Raw genomic sequence first — 15660 nt, forward strand, 5'->3', positions numbered from 1 at the left:
AAACGATAACCTTCTGGACCCCTCCCAATCAGGCTTCAGAGCTAACCACAGCACAGAGACAGCCCTAATCGCAGCCATAGACAACACAAGAATGCTGTTGGACCACAGAGAAACAGCAGCCCTCATCCTCCTCAACCTCTCAGCTGCCCTCGACAATGTATCACAGCACACACTGGTAAACAGAATCCACCAGATGGGAATCTGAGGAGCAGCCCTCAAATGGATACTATCCTACCTCACTGGAAGAATTCCAAAGGTCATCCTCCCGCCCTACACCTCGCCCCCTAAGAACATTACCTGTGGTGCACCGCAAGGGTCATCTCTCAGACCAACCCTCTTCAATGTATACATGACACCCCTGGCAAACAGGATCAAGAGCCACCGACTCAACATCATCTCCTATGTGGACAGCACCAAAATCATCCTCCTTCTGACTAATAACCCAAAGACTACCAAGGATCAGTTCCAAAAATGCAAAAAAGACATGGCCACTGGGATGAACAGCATCTAACGCAAACTTAAAGTCGACAAGACAGAAGTACTCATCTTCAGAAAATGCAAGGACACCCTCTTGAACAATGGATAGTGGCGACCTTAGCTGGGCCCAACCCCTAAACCCACCAAATAATCCTGCATTCTTGGCATCATTCTCGACAACAGCTTTTCATAAAGAAGCAGGTCATCACTGTCTCCTCTGTTTGCTTCCTCACCCTCCGATTGCTCAAGAAAGGTCTTCAGATGGTCCCACTCAACCCCAGGCGAACAGTCACACAAGCTCTCGTCACCAGCAGACTAGACAACGGCAACTCCCTCTATGTTGGAACCATCCAACTCATGACAAAACTCCAAACTATCCAGAAAACTGCAGCCAAACTCATCCTCGACCTCCTCGGATGGACTCACATCACCCCACACCTCAGGAAACTCCACTGGCTACCAGTTGCGAAGAGATGCCAGTTCAAGCTGCTCACCTATGCTTACAAGGCACTGCACAGTGAAGGACCGGGGTACCTCAAAACTTTAATGAACTTCCACCAACCTACCAGGAAACTCTGCTCCGAATCCCTCTTCCTAGCACCCACACGTTGCATCCACCGAATCAACAGCGGAGGTCGCTCCTTCTCCCACCTGGCAGCTAAGACCTGAAATAACATCCCCTTGCACCTCCGAGCCTCACCATTGCTGCACCAGTTCAGGAAGGACCTCAAGGCTAGGATGTTCAACCAACAGGAGAACAGGCAGCTCATTCTCCCAGTGCCTCGAGACCCTCATGAGGGTTGCAGCCGTGCTCTACAAATCTGATTGATAATTATTAATGGTTGTTTCATAAATTTTATTTGGCGTCAGAGTCATTATTATTACTCCACTTCCTCTCACACTCCACAGTGCACTTTGCCTTTTGTAAAGAGTCTGTAAACATGCATGTGTGATGTTTATATGTGTAATGCCCCAAAAAAACAAGAGGGGCAGTGAAGAGGTTCTGCTCACAGGACCAGCGTAGGTGGATACGTCCTCCTTAAGTCACTAGGTACTAAACATAGAGATCCACCCTCAGATAGCTCTAGAGTTGTGTCTTCCCCGACTAAGGGTGTTTCCTACAGTGGTGGGAAAAAACACAGAGTATTGTTAGAATACCCCTCACACACCAAAAAAAAGCACCTGCGAGATCTCCACAGTGGACTCCACCACCGCTCCAGATGCACCGATACTTAAACTTTGTACATAGACTTCAACACCACGAGACCAGGCCTGCTAAAGTAATTCGCCGAGGCGGACTGAAGCATCCTGACCATGCGGTCCAAAGCTCCAGTGTTGCCTGGCTGACGGCCTGAAGAGACTCATTTGGTGCTGTGTGTTCTTTATTTGTTTTCTTAAAGGTTGGACTTTTGTTTGTTTCTTTTTCATTAAAGTGTGGGAGAAATGTAGTGTCCGGCTTGACACCCTCTAGTGTTTCACTCTGCTAAACACACCCTCACACCCACCCATCACAGGCGTCACCGGTCAGGTGACACTGTTAATAAAAGGGGACGGGAGCACTTTTCCTGGGCCCATTCCAGTACCCCACTGCTGAGTGTCTGTGTGGTCATTTTGTACACCATGTGGGCCTTGGGACCAAAACCCCACACTACACATCCACACTTTCCTCAGATTTGGGGCAGTGTATTCATAATCAGAGCAGGTGACAGCATTGCTCATTCCTTACATCTTTTCCAATTCTTTTTTTCCATATTTTCTCTTAGCTATTTTCTGTTTCTGTTAGCTTTTTTCTCATTCCTGTCTGCTTTTCTTGATTCTTGCTAGTTTGATTGTTTTTTCTAGTGCAATCATTCTCCAAAAGTGATTGCTTTTGCTTTTTCAAACCTGTTTCGATTCTGTCCATCCTTTTCATGGTTTTGCTGTCTTGTTCCTTTGAAAATGCATGTTTCCATCTAACCTTCGCATGTGAAAACTTTGCCCTCAGCTATACCTTCTCTGAAGTGCAAGACAACAACGATCATTTCTGGAAGTACCTGCGCCATGAACTGGTCTATGACTACAGCACCCGACCTGCTGCCCCGCCGCCCTTCATCCTCTTCGGCCACCTGTACTTTCTTATCAGAAACGTGATATTGAAGCGTCCCATCCGTGGCAAGGAGAAGTTTAGTGAGTAACGGGAACACTTCTTCAATTCCGTCTCATAGGATCAGTTGTCTACCTCATCTTGTGTCTTAGTGAGTGAGTGGACATTTTCTAAATTGTGCCTCCTCTGATCTCTCCTCTAATACCTTCTCTACTGCCTCTTATATCTCAGTGAGTGAAGAGTGCATGTCCCAGTTCTCTCAGCTGATCCTCGCTCTACCTCCTCCTCTTCTCTCTTCTTGCGGGTAGAATACATTTTCCTAATCATATCTCATCTTTGTCTGCCTCCTCTTATAGCTCAGTGAGGAAACTGTACATTTTCTCAATTCTGTCTTCTATGATCCTTTGTCTACCTCTCCTTCTGTTTTATGTGACCCTTGCTCTTGTTTCTCTCCTTTCAGGCATTTGTAGGGTCAGATTCAGCTTTACATCACCTTTCTTGCTTGTTCCCTTTCTTAGTCAGGCTCTGACCTCAGGGCACCCGATGAAGGGGGAGGTTTGTAGACTGTTCTAGATTTGGTTCCAATCACTTTTCTGATTAAATAAATATTTAGCGGGTGGCGAGAGGCTGAACATGGCTGATGTCTTACCTGGGAGCTCCCACCTCAGCTGCAGAGATCAGGCTTTTTTCCATGGAGTCATCAAAATTCTTGGGATAGCGTAAGTGAGATTACACACCTTATGGCCTTAATGATGTCACAGGAAGTGACATCATATGGCATTTGACTCTGAATCTTCTGAGTAAGTGATGTTAAATTACCTTAATACTGATGATATTACAGTAATTGACATTTTCATAATAGCTTCTGGAATAATATAACAACACAGCACAGACCTACCTACAACATAGACCTTCCTACAACACAATCCATCTATACTAGGGTGCTGGCATGACATACCAAGGGAACATTACTAATTTCTCTTTGTATTACTCGAAACATTATTTGTTTGCCTGAAGAGGATATATGTCACATAACTCACAACAGTACAGGAAACTTAAATCATTCACATCACAACCTGTCAGAATATAATAGTTCCCCTAACATGTACTGTAAAGAAAACATGTATTGAGAAATCATAGAGTGGAGAAAAAATAGATTTTAATTAAACAGTAGTAATTATGTACACATGCATTCATTGATATAGATCAAACAATGAATATGTACTGTTAGAGTCTTAAATTATTCCTTTTTTAAGGCATTTTGATTTATGATCATTTGCAAGACACTACCACATACCTAAAGCAGAGGGGCATGTATTTCATTACAACATAGACCTTTACCACAGGTTTTTGACCACACATGCCTTTACCACACAAATGCTAAGCCTAACATTAAAATGACTTTTACTTTGACCAACGTTACCATGCATACACTTCTTACCACACAGATGTTTTTATTTACTACTCTGCAACTTGTATCTGTGAAATTAACAAAATGCTCCGAACCAACCAGGTGTCCAATATTAGTACAATAAAAAATCCCTAAAAAATGTAAAAGAGAATTTAGAGGGCCATGGCCAAGCTGAGCATGAAGATGGACTCAACGCAAAAGAGCTCTGCTCCTACTCGGCCTCAAGCTGCACAAATGCACCCCAATGCTACAGCCTAAAGCCCCCCTCAGCACTCTATGGGATCACCTCACCTCTTCATGGTTGTTGGCAAAACTTCAGGGGGCCAGAACACTTGAGACTACAATCCAGCAACATCCTCGCTATAGCAACAAACCTGTGACTGCCATCTTGTCCATAGAGGCACCCCAAGATTGGATCAATGGTTATGGGGACACAACAGCACACAAAACCAACAGTCCACCTTTGATGCATTAACGGAGCTCAGGAGAGGTGAGAAGGAACTCCCCCCACCCAGCACCACTTGTATGAGCCTCTTCCCAATGCCAGGTCAATAGTGCCATTTGAATGCCAGGATCTCTCCCAAACTTCCAGGTGGTCTGATAATACAGGGGGGACTCCCACATTGCAGAGACGGCCTGGGTAGTGGAGGAGTGGGGGATAACTGGAGACCCTTTCCTCCAGGGTAGAGGGCATAACGCGGATGACAACATCCATGGTCCGAAGAGCGAGGTGCCAGATTTAGCCAGTAAGTTCCTCAGACCCGGGAGATGCAGCTGCTCTTCACTCTCCTGAGTGGACACTATTGCATCCTTAGCACCAGGAAATCGGTAGCAGAGAGTTGACGACACCCAGGGAGGTGTGCTGCCACACCCAAGCATCAAGCATATGTGAGTACGCAGTAGGTCAGGGATCCAGTACACTATTGATCCAGTAGAAAGAGTCTGCATTGGTGGCTGCCCCATAGCTTCGCAATCGTAGTGCCAAGATAAGGTACCATTACACTGAAGATACCAAATGCACTAACCAGACTGATCCCAGTGCACACTGTGTGTGGAAACCCCAAGTTAGTTAGACAGTCTCCTTGTGCAAAATATCAGGAACTACAAGACAAGGTCTGATAGGCCACACTGCACCGACAGCAGAGGGGCCACAAAGACTGTCACCACTTCCACAGTCCATGGGCCAACCTCTCCATAATGCAGCAGAGCCCTCCCTGAGATTCTCTCTGCTCTAAATCAGACACCATAGTCAAGGGCCAGCAATACAAAGGGAGTTCTGTGGTGGATATGTGGAGACGCACAGGAGAGGAGTTTTAGAGACACAAGGACCCAAATATGCAGAGCAGAGAGAGTGTCACTACTCCGCTCACCCAAGAACATCTGGACAGATTCCTGCCGGAAATTCACTCTGAAATAGGTCTGCTCTGATCAGTCTTTATTTTCTGCATTCAGGAACTATGGAAAGAAATGAGTGATCTGGAGAAGTTGCCTAGATGGTTGGCTAGGATCACCCAATGAATGCCAGAACCAAGAACCAGGAACTGCTATGACAGAGAGTGCACACATTAAAGGAACAGAATGTAGAGTTGTAAATAAAACAAGAGGATCTGAAAAACTAAAGCAGATGCAACAATATCCGCATCCGCAGGGGTTCCCAGAGATGCTGAGGGAACCAACATCATGGGTTTCACCAGAAACTTACTCCAAGTGATTAGAGATTCCCAGCACCAAGACTCAACACCAGTGGGAGTGGACAGGATGTCCTCACAGAGAGTATATCACTTACTCTCTCCTGTATCCCACACCCCATGAAGGTATTGGGTGACTGGTCACCTACCTGGTAAAAACGCATCAACCTCCTGATCCACATATTTCAGGGTTGTATCTCAAGTGAAAATTCAAGACAATGCCCACGTTATAGATGGTTATTAACTCTCAGGCTGGCCCGCTTGCCCATTTGAAGTTATCTATTACAGTTACGCAGATTGTACCCCCTCAGTCCATCTGGATACAGGTCAGTTCCAACACCTATTGCACGCGCTCTGATATTGGGATGATCATTGCTTACCTAGCACACATTTACCACCCGCCTTGCTTATAGCACACCTACAGCATCCTCAGACAGGACACTGCCTACACTTAAACACCTTTCCCTCAACATACAGGGCCTCAACTCGCCCAGCAAGAGATGCCAAATATGGCAATAACCCTCTTCTACTATTTGAGACACACAGCCATTTTTCTCAAATTGGTCCTGCCTCAAGGGAACACCAGCATCACACTCTTAAATATATATGCCCCCAGCATCTCACAGGATGCATACTTGTGCACTCTCCTTGCCAGCCAATTACTCTCGGCGGGGAGACACATTATAGTGGGAGTTGATTTCAACGTGAATTGGGACCCACAATTTGACAGACATACCAACATATAGCAAGGCACAGGAGCAATGTCTACACTCCTCAAAAAAGATATTGAGGAATTAGAACTGTGCAACACCTAGCGACACATCCACCCAAATTAACATGACTACTCCCTATTTCTCACATGTACACCTACTTGTTGAGCATGTCCCTATCTCTCTATTCCTTCTTCCCGCACTAGAATCAACAACCATGCCAGAAATCTCAATACCAGACCACGCTCATCTGACCCTAACTTGGAGGAATGTTTGAACCAGCAGGGGCCCTCCATGTTGGATTCTCAATCTGCAGATTCTAAGAGATCCAGTACATAGGGCAGCTGTACATTATTAATTCCACATTGCATAGTCGAGTCGAAATGTCGTCGCTCTTCCTTTGATCAAGACCTGTACCTTCTTACCTCACCTTACCATAAAATTGCATTGAATGCAGACCGATAATTTACAGATTACATGTAAATGTTCTATGGACAGGCTTGCTGTAACTGATCTTTGCTATCAGTATTGAAAAGTTTTTGAATTGTCTATTCCTTAATTCTTTTATTCACTATTTTATTCACGATCTCACTACCCAACACCACTATCCTATCCTTTCATCTCTCCTCTTTGCGCGCAAGCTATGGTCATTACAATAACAATTGATTGACTCTATAATTAATAACGTGAAATGTAATATATAGTGTGGCACTTGTTTTCTTGTGTGTGGTCCATTGAAATTGATGCAGAAATAGGTATTCTGTACACGCATCATTATCCTATATATGTTATTTATTAATTCATTTGCAATGTGCTTTGCAAAGTAAATTGATATTGTTAAAATTCTGGTCACGGACCATTGTTTTCATTCCACCATAGGGCAGCTGTAAACAAAGGTCACTACAAGGGGAGTTTTCTTCACCAACGAAAGTGATAGCACACGCAAAACATGATTTGGAGTAAATCCTCACTTCTGAAATCAAAGCTGTAGAACTTATTGATAAAGAAAACCCTTCTAAAATCTACCCAACATAAGTTAACTATGGTGCAAGGCTAACTAAGGGCACACAGAACCAACCACATGGAATGGTCCCTTGTGTCCACTGGTCAACGATTCTACAACAAGGGGGATAAGTAGGCTCACTACTAGCACATACAATTTGGCTACATAGAACCAAAACGCTCATCCCATAAATCTGCCCATTTCATTGAGGATGGACAAGGAGACAACCAGAAAAGCAATCCTTGTTCCACCCCTTTTATCAAGTTTTGTACGAACGAGGTCCCAAAACCACATTGATTAACATTAAATTTAGTTTCTGAAAGAAGTAATGTAACACTTTTTTCCATCATCAGGCTCGCAAAAATAGGTTATGTGAAAGTAAACATCATGTAAACTTTAAATTAACATTTAATTTATTCTGGATAATCTACCTCAAAAAATAGAAAAAAAAACTCCAAACATCTCTTCCTTCCTACACAGTCCAAATACATAATCTAAACATATTTTCAATGTGCAGACTGAACCCAGCAATAGCAAAATTTACATTTGCAGGGCTCTTGAGTGTGACAACCAACAGTGAAGCAACAAATAGTTAGATGTTTTTTGTATTCACAAAAAAATTAAACAATCCTGACTCAAGTGAGGAATAGCACCTGAAATAAAAGTAGACAACCTCACCAAAACAAAAGTAAATTGGCACATTCATTCAATAAAAAAAATCAAATAACCATAGCAATCACTCTCAAGTTGAAATTATTTCATACAATTCATTGACTCCTCTAATCAGGCAAAAATTAGGAATTGATAGATTGAAATGTAAGAAAATGAAGCAAACTTCACTGTACTATAGTGCTATTTAGTCGTATTTCTTTTTTTCAGTAAGTCAAAACTGGAAAACGTGGACAAAGCTGACTTTTGACCAAATAAGGAAACTGACAAATAATCAATAGCACTTACAGACAAGATGGCGTCCGCGGGTTCGGACGTGTGAGCTGGCTGCTCCAAGGCCCCGCACCCTTGCAGAGTTTAAACTATGCAGGGGGTAAAGGGAAGAAGGATCTACAGAATATGTGGTGTTAAGCAGCAAAAGGACTCATAGCAACTTACCGAACTTCTGTTATCGGCCCGCTCTACATGCTTGGAATCACAGCCGCGGCTGTCCCGGCCAGGTAATGATGCTTTGGTGGTGATCTCAGCTGGTATGTCTGAAGGAAGCCTGAGAGGGAAGGGCAGCGTTTTTCTGACAATGCCCCCCAAAGCTGGGAGAGGAAGGTCTCGTACTTTGGTTGACCCTGTGGGGGCTGGAGCCAGATCTGGGGCTGACAAGAGCTCTGCTAACTTAGTCATTCTGAGTAAAACTGCTAAGAATGATGCTGCTGCTGCTGTAACGGGAGAAAAACGAGACTGCCCTCCAAAGGAAAGTATGGGCAAGTGCACTATTCCTCTCTTGTTCTCTGTAGGGAAGGAAAAAAAGAAAACTTTACACGGCTTTGCAAGCAACAGAGGGTAGAAAGTTATCTGACACAGTGGTACAGCACAGCCCTGGGAAACAAGACTCCGCTGCTGGTCAAATCAATACATGCAACTCAAATGATGGAAGACGCTGCAGGGGAGAGCAATCAGCACACCACTATACCAAGTGCACCTAGCCCTGAAAGAACTGCAACTAATACTGGCCTAGAGATAGTCGCTGCTCCAAGTACAGAATTATCAGGCCCTGGGCGAAAGAAAGACCCTCAAAGAGCAATGAAGTCTCCCATGTAAGAATTAGACTCCGGTGATTACTTTTATTCCCTGTCATGTCATTCAGACTCTTACAGTTATTCCTGAAGGCTCAGGTTAAGGGCGGAAAGCATGGCAGTGGTGATAGTAACCTTAGTAGTACACAGCCGGACATTACAGGAGGAGATACACCTGATGACAGCCCTGAGACAGTATGCAAGAATCCAGATACAAGAGAAGGGGCAACACAGGCGGATGATAGCAATGTTTTGCAATGGGACTATTCCTTCTCAACAGAGATAGGCACTGGCAGCGGGCGCATCTCAGATATCACTAAAGAAAATGCAATAGATGCATCAGAGGAGATCTCATTACCCCAGATCTATCAAACTATTATGACTCATAGGGAAGAAACAAGCATAAACAGTCAGCGGGTTCAAAGTTCATGTTGTAAACTGCAAAATTCGGTCCGACACATAGCCAAATCATGCATTGAATTTACTACTAGGTTTAATGAAGCAGAAGTCCGGATCTCGTGTCAGGATGACAATTTGGCAGCGCAGAAGGTGGTGACAGAAACCCTGCCATCTCTCAAGGACAACCCTCAGTGGAAACTGACTGCTCTGGAAAACCGGTCTTGCAGGAACAATCTCAGAGTTCTGCAAATTCCTGAAGGCGCAAAAGGCCAGGATCCTTGCAAGTTTGTCATCAACATGTTCTCTGAGTCTTTCCCAGAACTTACACAGTGGGACTGGTAGAGAGAGATACAGAGGGCGCACCTATTCCTGTTCTCTCCTTGTCCTAGAGCCGGACTTAGTGTGTTTACAGGAAATGCATATACCCTGGGGGAAGCAGAAATTTTAACAGAATTGGGTTATGTGGTCTTGGCAGCCTCAAAGCAAACGACAATGACTTGGAGAGTAGCAGTGTTAGCCAAACAGGTAATACAGTCATCAGGAAGAGTCTTAGTGGAAAAACAAGGTCGCTGGGCCATTCTGGATTGTATCATGGGGATGTTAAGTTCACTGTGTGCACATTATATGGTTCCAACTTTAATGAGGGCCCAGTCCTCAAGCAGCTAAATCTGGGACTTGCTCTGTGGCCCACCCCACTTGTACTTTGCAGGGATTTCAATATTAACTTGGTTGGTAGGGAACTCCAATCTGGCATACAAAACTATAAAGGTAGGAAACCTGGAGTTTTTAAGGCATTGTACCACCTGCTGACAGATCATGGCCTGATTGATGTCTGGGGTACGCTGCATGAGCTAGATCCGGGGTTCATGTTTTACTCTCACCCGCATAGTAAGCTAGTGAGACTTGATTATTTTTTTCTATCCCCATTTTTACTTAGAGGAGCTAAGATACAAGTTATCCCTAGGATCACTTCTGACCATGCACCAGTAGTGTTGGATATTCCTGCACTAGGTACATGTATAGCCCCAAGGGTTTTTACATTTGACAGGAAGCTCCTTTTGGATAATATCTTTGTGGACCACATGAAGGTTTGGATTAAGGAGTTCTTCCAAAACAATTGGCATTCCACGTCATGTGGGGTCATCTGGGATGCCCTTAAAGCTGGTTTTTGAGGGGAAGTTTTGAGTTATGGATTGCATAAACAAAAGGAAGCTAAGTTAGCTGTGAAGGAATTATATGGTAAGCTCAAAACAGCTGAAGAAAATCTTGCATGTGGGATTTCGGCAGCTAAACACACACAGCAACACCCGGGGACCGCCCCTTTCACGCAAAGTGCTGCGTGTAAAGGGGCCGTATTTACAAGGACAGGAAAAGCCATGCAGGGTGGCTTTTCCTGTCCTTGTAAATATGGATCAGTAAGATGCACCACCAGTACATCACAATGAGTGCTCCACCTTTTTTAGACCCCCAGGAATCAATTACCTTTGACCCCATATGACTTCTACTGGTGGCAGCTCGTGCTTCTGGTGAGCCACAGGCCAGCCAATCACATGCATCAAGGGAGACTACAGCAGACTCCCCACCCTATGATAGGGAGCTTTCTTGATCTGGCCTTCCTTGGCTGGTGAGACCCATAGATTCACTCCTGATGGTTGAAACGTCGTCCACAACCCCAACGGACTGAAGGGGTGAGAATGACAAACTGATTATTGGATATTGAGAAAGTGATGTCGGAAAGGATAGAGAGTGGACAAGGCTGGGTACTCAAGCTTACGTAAACATACAGAACATAAAGAAGCTATTAGCACATTGTATATTGTCAACATTTGACGTTCCTAGCCGTTATTACAAATTCTTAGTTCAAAATTTAGGTGAGGGTTCATTAATGTATTCTGAAAAATTTGTATTCCATGAGACTTGCAGGTTCTTTTTCTGATGTTTCTGTAATTTCCGTCTCAGGGCTCGAGTTGGTTAAGAATAAGACTGCTGATCTCTTATCCTGGGAGGAAGATATGAAGGACAAATACCTTCTTAACCAGCGAGAAGGGGAGAGTCAAAGCACAGACATGACAATAACAGACACCTCCAACAAGTAAGTCTGTCCCTCGCACCGCTGTAATGCATATGGTGATGCAGGCCCGCACTACCTCTAAAGGCAGGAGTGCCTGGAGATCATTAATTTCAAGATGCCCGTTCACTCTTTTATTCACTCTCTCATATTCCGTGGGGCACAAAAAGTAGCTGCGCACTCTTCATGCAGCAACTCATGGTGTACAATAATTCCAGCTAGACACTCTAGAAAAGCCCACTCACTTGACATCTCCATGGATCCTCTTACCGCCAGGGCCTTGCGCCATGTTGTGACGGTTTGAGAGATATTTACAACGAGCAGCCCGTCCCGACGTTGTCCGGGTATGAATTGCTGCCGGCCAGTAGTATATTGTTTTGTAGGATTTCGTTTTGATAGCATTTCTTATCTGTGACAGGCCTGTGAAACGCTCCGATTCAGAGTGCACGTTCAGTAGTGAGTGAACTCGAGTTTCCCTACTTTATTTTTCCTTGCAATATTATATAGCGCGAACTCGACAACATGGCATGAGCACAATTTACATTACAGAAGAACACGTTAATTTGTGGTAGGCACGGGAAGAGCCTGGAATCACAGGATGATGAGCTGATGCCGAGATTCGAACGTAGCTCCCCAGCTCTAAAGTTCGCAATTCTAGAACTTGTGGCATGAGGTGTGTCTAAAAGTGTATGTTGGTGCTGGCCATCAATGAGAGAAACCTGAGCATTTTTCAAATCGGTGGTGAAAAAATATGAGTATGTTGCTGGAGATGTGGGCCTCCGTGCCACCAATGTACTTGCCGGGGAGGGTAAACACCCATTATTCCGCAACTTTCTTTCCGCATACCATCACTCCGCATACTTTCGTTACGAAATTACCATGGGCCTCATTTATGAGGGCGTGCGTCACTTTTACGCCGCCGGTGCGTCACTTTTTGTGACGCATCAGTGGTGTAAAAAATGCGCCTTGTTGCGCCATATTTACAAAGTGGCGCATCTAGGTAGATGCGTCACTTTGTAAACCCCTGCTCCACATTATACCTACGCCATGTATAATGTATGCAAGGGGGGCGTTTTGACGCAAGAAAGGGTCATGGAAGGGACGCAGTGAAATCTACAAGATTTCACTGCGCCACTTCTAGGACTCAAATGCGTCAAAATCTTACGCCTGCCTCACAGCAGGTGTAAGACTGACGCAGGCCCTTTCACATGGGGCTTGCCCCATGTGAAAGGACACATTGCTGGAGTTGCGTCACTTTTGTGACCCACTCCAGCAATGCGTCACTTTTGCGCCTATAGATACGTCAGAAATACTGACGTATCTGTAATTCCTTGCGTCATGATGCGTCATACTGTAAATATGACGCATCATTGGTGTCGCAAGGAGGGCGCAATGAAAAGTGACGCATCGCTGTTTTCACGCAGCGATGCGTCACTTTTCATAAACGAGGCCCCATGACTCCGCAATGCCATTATAACGCATGGCAGTACATTTTATATGCTTTTACCATGCATACAATTACAACGGAATTTATTGTAAATGCATGAATGGTAAAAGCATTTTTTTTTAAATCTTTGGATAAGGTAAGTATGGGTATAGGGGTATATGTTTTGGGGTACTGAGGTATATGTTTTGGGGTGTTTGGGTATTTTAAGGGTTCAGATATAGTTTTGGCTTATGGGTTACAGGGGTAGTTTTAGGGTTTAGGGATAGGTATGGGTTTTGGGGTACAGGGGTATTTTTAGGGTTCAGGGCTAGGTTTGGGTTTTGGGGTATAGGGGTATTTTTAGGGTTCAGGGGTAGGTTTGGGGTACAGGGGTTCAGGGGTATTTTAATAGTTCAGGGCTAGGTTTGGGTTTTGGGGTACAGGGGTGTTTTTAGGGTTCAGGGCTAGGTTTGGGTTTTGGGGTACAGGGGTATTTTAGGCTTCAGGGGTAGGTTTGGGTTTTGGGCTACAGGGTTATTTTTATGTTTCAGTGCTAGGTTTGGGTTTTGTGGGTACTGGGGTATTTTTAGGGTTCAGGGGTTGGTTTGGGTTTTGGGGTACAGGGGTATTTTAAAGGTTCAGGGCTAGGTTTGGGTTTTGGGGTACAGGGTATTTTAGGGTTCAGGGGTAGGTTTGGGTTTTGGGGTACAGGGGTATTTATAGGGTTCAGGGCTAGGTTTGGGTTTTGGGGTACAGGGGTATGTTTAGGGTTCAGGGGTAGGTTTGGGTTTTGAGGTACAGGGTTATTTATAGGGTTCAGGGCTAGGTTTGGGTTTTGGGGTACAGGGGTATTTTTAGGATTTAGGGATAGGTTTGGGTTTTGGGGTACAGGGTATATTTATAGGGTTAAGATGGGTTAGTGTTTAAGGGTGTTGGGGTATTTTAAGGAGTAAGGGTGGGTTATGATTATTGGGTGCAGGGGTATTTAAAGGGAGAAGGGTGTACACCCGGAGCTGGAATGTACAGAACCTGGGAAGAAAAAACAATGAAATATTGGGCACAACGCTCGCTTTTCTGTTCCGTAACCCCACGCCCCGCACACGCCCACGCCCCCAGCACATGCCCACAGCACACAATATGAGACATGGCATGAAGGGCGGAACGTACCACACGCCCCCAGCGTTTATCACGCCCCCAGCACACGCCCACAGCACAACGCAGACACGCCCACAAGGAACTACTTTGCTGGCACGGTTCTTTTACCTTTTAAATGTATATGGTGGGCGTCGGCATAGCCTATGTCCTTCTGCTGCAACTGCCTTTTCCAACGCTGTATTGGGTGTTGTGATTGGTGCTGTGGTTCCTGAGATTACCCACCTCAAAGGTTTGGGCTCTCTCTTTATTATATTAGTATGGATAAAATGACACAGCGCTGTGCTGCAAGCAATTTAGCAGTGCTCCACTGCGTCATTTGAAAAATGCAGGGATGCCCCATATTCACGAGAATACGGCACACCCCTGTGTTTTCCCTTGTGCCGGCGCAAAAAAAGGTGCCTAGCGCCAATGCAGACACTCTTGTGCCATGGTGGAAGGGTGCCTGCGTTACAGGGATGATTCTTTGTGTGCAGGAAGGGACACCTTCCCGCACATAAACTATCATTAAAAGCGATTTTCTCCTTCTATGTGTGCTGCAGAATGTGTTGCGCCACTCTAACGCCTGCTTTTCAGTGGTGTTCGTTTTTGGCGCTGCCTCAGACTTACACAACCTTGTAAATCTGGTGCAGCATCAAAAAGCAATGGGTGTTGTGGTGGAATTCCCACAGCAACACCTATTGCATGCCCCTTTCACGCCAAAAACTGTGTGAAAGGGAACAATATTTACAATGCGGCATTAAGCCACACAAAGTGGTTTGGCGCCACATTGTAAATATGGTTGGTGCAGGGCATTGCACCACAGGAGCATCGTAGATGCTCCGGTGGCGCAATGCCCTTGCAATATGCCCCCTGTTTACACAGCAGATGAAACCTTCGGGTTGTGAACAGGCTACCAGTTAGATACATGGTTCTAGTTTACCTAAGGTCTTCTAGCCAGAGATGTGCTTGGCAACAGTAACAAGACCAAGCACAACAGACTGAAGAAAACAAAGAATTGTGACCAAAAATTAGAAAGCTCCAGCTGACTTTTTACACTGACTGAAAGACTCTTGATCAGCAGTCTGGTATCCAGGACGCTTCCCAATACACCTGAGCTGTGGCAGAAAATCATTGTTTGGGAAAAAAAGTAAGAAACTGCAAAAACAGAATGAAGGTCTCTTCAGGTACAATCATTACAGCACACAGCGGGAGGGCGGGTGGGGAGTGGTCAGGGAGGTGGAAGGTGGGTTTACACCACCTGAGATCTCCTCCTGTTTCAGTTGGGTCACTGGAGAAGGGACAGCAAGAAGCATGGACAGGTGTCACATGGCGTGTTTTGAGAGTATGAAGCCAGTGTCTCCCAGCAACACTCGGTTGAGGATCCATGGCCATTAGGTTTTACTGGCTGGGTATATTAGAAGAGCTTGTGATTGACTTGCTGTGGGTGCTGACTGAGTTGCTTCCATCTAGATGCACTCTGGAGCACAAGTCTGAGATTCCCTCCTCTCAAATATCCCTCTTC

At 45.0% G+C, this 15660-nt stretch overlaps 1 protein-coding gene across 1 annotated transcript in view; it reads left to right on the forward strand.

Annotated features, from left to right (window-relative positions):
• LOC144774087 (transient receptor potential cation channel subfamily M member 2-like) overlaps positions 1 to 15660 on the forward strand; it is a 900698-nt gene that overhangs the window by 875347 nt on the left and 9691 nt on the right. Inside the window, 2 exon segments of the mRNA XM_078659113.1 lie at positions 2462 to 2672; positions 11487 to 11602. Coding sequence (XP_078515239.1) covers positions 2462 to 2672; positions 11487 to 11602 — 327 coding nt within the window.

This window comes from Lissotriton helveticus, chromosome 8 (assembly GCF_964261635.1).
Source record: "Lissotriton helveticus chromosome 8, aLisHel1.1, whole genome shotgun sequence".
Lineage (NCBI taxonomy): Eukaryota > Metazoa > Chordata > Amphibia > Caudata > Salamandridae > Lissotriton > Lissotriton helveticus.